General features: G+C 42.6%; 1 protein-coding gene across 1 annotated transcript; it reads right to left on the reverse strand.

Annotated features, from left to right (window-relative positions):
• Positions 1-291: 291 nt before the first annotated feature.
• On the reverse strand, positions 292-1,185 carry LOC126792132 (uncharacterized). Its single transcript, XM_050518617.1, has one exon. It carries the CDS (start codon positions 1,183-1,185, stop codon positions 292-294), a length of 894 nt encoding a protein of 297 aa, XP_050374574.1.
• Positions 1,186-2,431: the final 1,246 nt, after the last annotated feature.

Here is a 2,431-nt window from a genome sequence, read left to right on the forward strand (position 1 = left end):
GGTGAAGAAATCTGTAGCAAGTAGAATGTGCTTGTGCTGTAAGGAAGAATTTGGATGAATCTCCCCAATGAAGTATAAAGCAAAGCCATGACCTGGCCAAGGTTTAATTATTGGTTGCAGAGGAACGTCTGGTATATGCTGGACTGGTCCATGCATTTGACATTCGATACAACCCTGTGCAAAGCTGATGCAGTCCTTGAGCATGGTAGGCCAATAGAACCCATATCGTCAAATGAGCCATTTCATCTTAGGACCAACTTGGTGAGAACCACAATTGCCACAATGAACCTCTCATAAACACCTCTTAGCCTCAGCTCCATAGATGCATCTCAGGTACAAGCCGTCTTCTGCTCTGCGCAAGAGTTCATCACCTCGAAGAACATAGTTAGTAGCAAAATATCTAACCCTCTTGTCCATAGGAGCAGAAGGATCAGTAAGGTACTGGATAATTGGTTGTCGCCAATCTACATCAATAGAGTCAATAACAGCCACCAACCATTCATCTTTAACTTCTTTCCTTGCCATAAAGGAAGGTAATGTGCGTCTCTGAACCTTTAAAATCCTCTCGCGAACGCCGTCTGTCAAGCGGATACCAGTAGCCAACTGTGCTACTTCATTGGCAACAAAGTTTCGTTCCCTAGGAATATAATCAAGCACCACGTCTGCAAATTGGTCTAACAACTCTGATGCTCGCTCCCAAAAAGTGAGTAATGTAAAACTGTTGCACTTATAGACACCCTTAAGCTGGTTAATGACTAAGAGTGAGTCACCTAATACTTGCACCTTTGTTACTTCTAGATCAAGCAAAAGTTTTAGTCCAATGATGACTGCCTCATATTCTGCTTGATTATTAGTGCACTTCCATTCTAGTTGAAAGGAATAACAATGTCTTGCTCCAGAGGGGCTAACCAATGCAACACCTGCTCCGGATAAATGAACAGTGTTGCTGCCATCAAAATACAGAACCCAAGGCTGAGTGCGGACAAAGGAAACAACCAAGTTCTGGTCTTCTATATCCTCAATAATAGGATGATGCAACAAAAAGTCAGACACTTCATGTCCTGTAAGCGCCTTTAAAGGTGTATCTTGTAAAGAAAACTTTGATAACGCCAAGATCCACTTGCCAATCTGACCTCTAAGCATAGTTCTGGTAAGCATATACTTCACTAAATCAGTTTGTGCCATCACCACCGTAGTAAAGGACAGCATGTAATGGCGGAGCTTAGTACCAGCAAAGTACAAAGCTAAACACAACCTCTCAATTGGCGAGTATCTAGTTTCAGCCTCTAATAAGGTCCGGCTCAGGTAGTAAACTGCATGTTCAATCTTCTAGCCCCCCCTCTATCACCATCTTGTGCTAAGAGTCCTCTTATTGAGTAGGGGGAAGCTGAGATGTATAGCTTCAACAGTATTCCAGACTGTGGAGGTCTAAGAACAGGTGGATGAGTAAGGTATTCCTTGATTTTATCAAAAGCTGCCTGTTGCTCAGGTCCCCACTAAAATACTTGATCTGCTTTAAGTTTTAGCAAAGGAGAAAAAACTGCGGTTTTGCCAGCTGAATTAGAAATAAAGCGACGAAGGAAGATTATTTTCCCAAGCAAACTTTGAAGTTCCTTCTTGTTCCTAGGTGCCGGAGCATCTAGAACCGCTTTTGCCTTGTCCTCTGCAACTTCAATACCTCTTTCATGCACTATGAAACCCAAGAAGTCTCCTGCTCGAACCCCAAAAACATTTAGCTGGGTTCATCCTGAGCTTGTGATTTCTCATTCTGGTGAACATTGTCCTTAAATTCGCGATGTGGTCTTCTTTCTTCTTAGACTTGACCACCACATCATCAATATAAATTTCGAGAATGCCCCCAGTACATCATGGAAAATTAGGTTCATTGCTCGCTGGTATGTAGCCCCTGCATTGGTTAGACCAAATGGCATATTGTTATACTCAAACACTCCAGTGAACCCTGGACATCAAAAAGCTGTTTTGTGTCTGTCTGGTTCATAAACAGGAATATGATGATAACCAGCTGTGTCATCCATAAAAGATAGTAGCTCGTGTCCCGCGACTACACCTACTAACATATCTGCCACAGGCATGGGATAGACATCTTTTGGTGTTGCAGCATTAAGATTCATGTAGTCGACACAAACGCGAATATTTCCATACTTCTTCCACACTGGTACTATGTTAGACAACCACTTAGAATATTTAGCTGGTCAGATAATACCGGCTTGAAACATGTTTTGAACCTCTTTCTTGACTGCTGCTGCTGTGTCTGCACTCATTCGCCGTGGACTTTGTTGTACAGGCTTGTAACCTTCCATTATGGTCAAGCGATGGCAAACCAAATCTGGAGACAAGCCTGGCATGTCCTCAAACTTCTCAGAAAAACAATCGCGGAACTCTTGCAACAATTCTATCAAACGTTGTCTCA

Source organism: Argentina anserina, chromosome 4 (genome assembly GCF_933775445.1).
Source record: "Argentina anserina chromosome 4, drPotAnse1.1, whole genome shotgun sequence".
In the NCBI taxonomy this organism is placed as follows: Eukaryota; Viridiplantae; Streptophyta; class Magnoliopsida; order Rosales; family Rosaceae; genus Argentina; species Argentina anserina.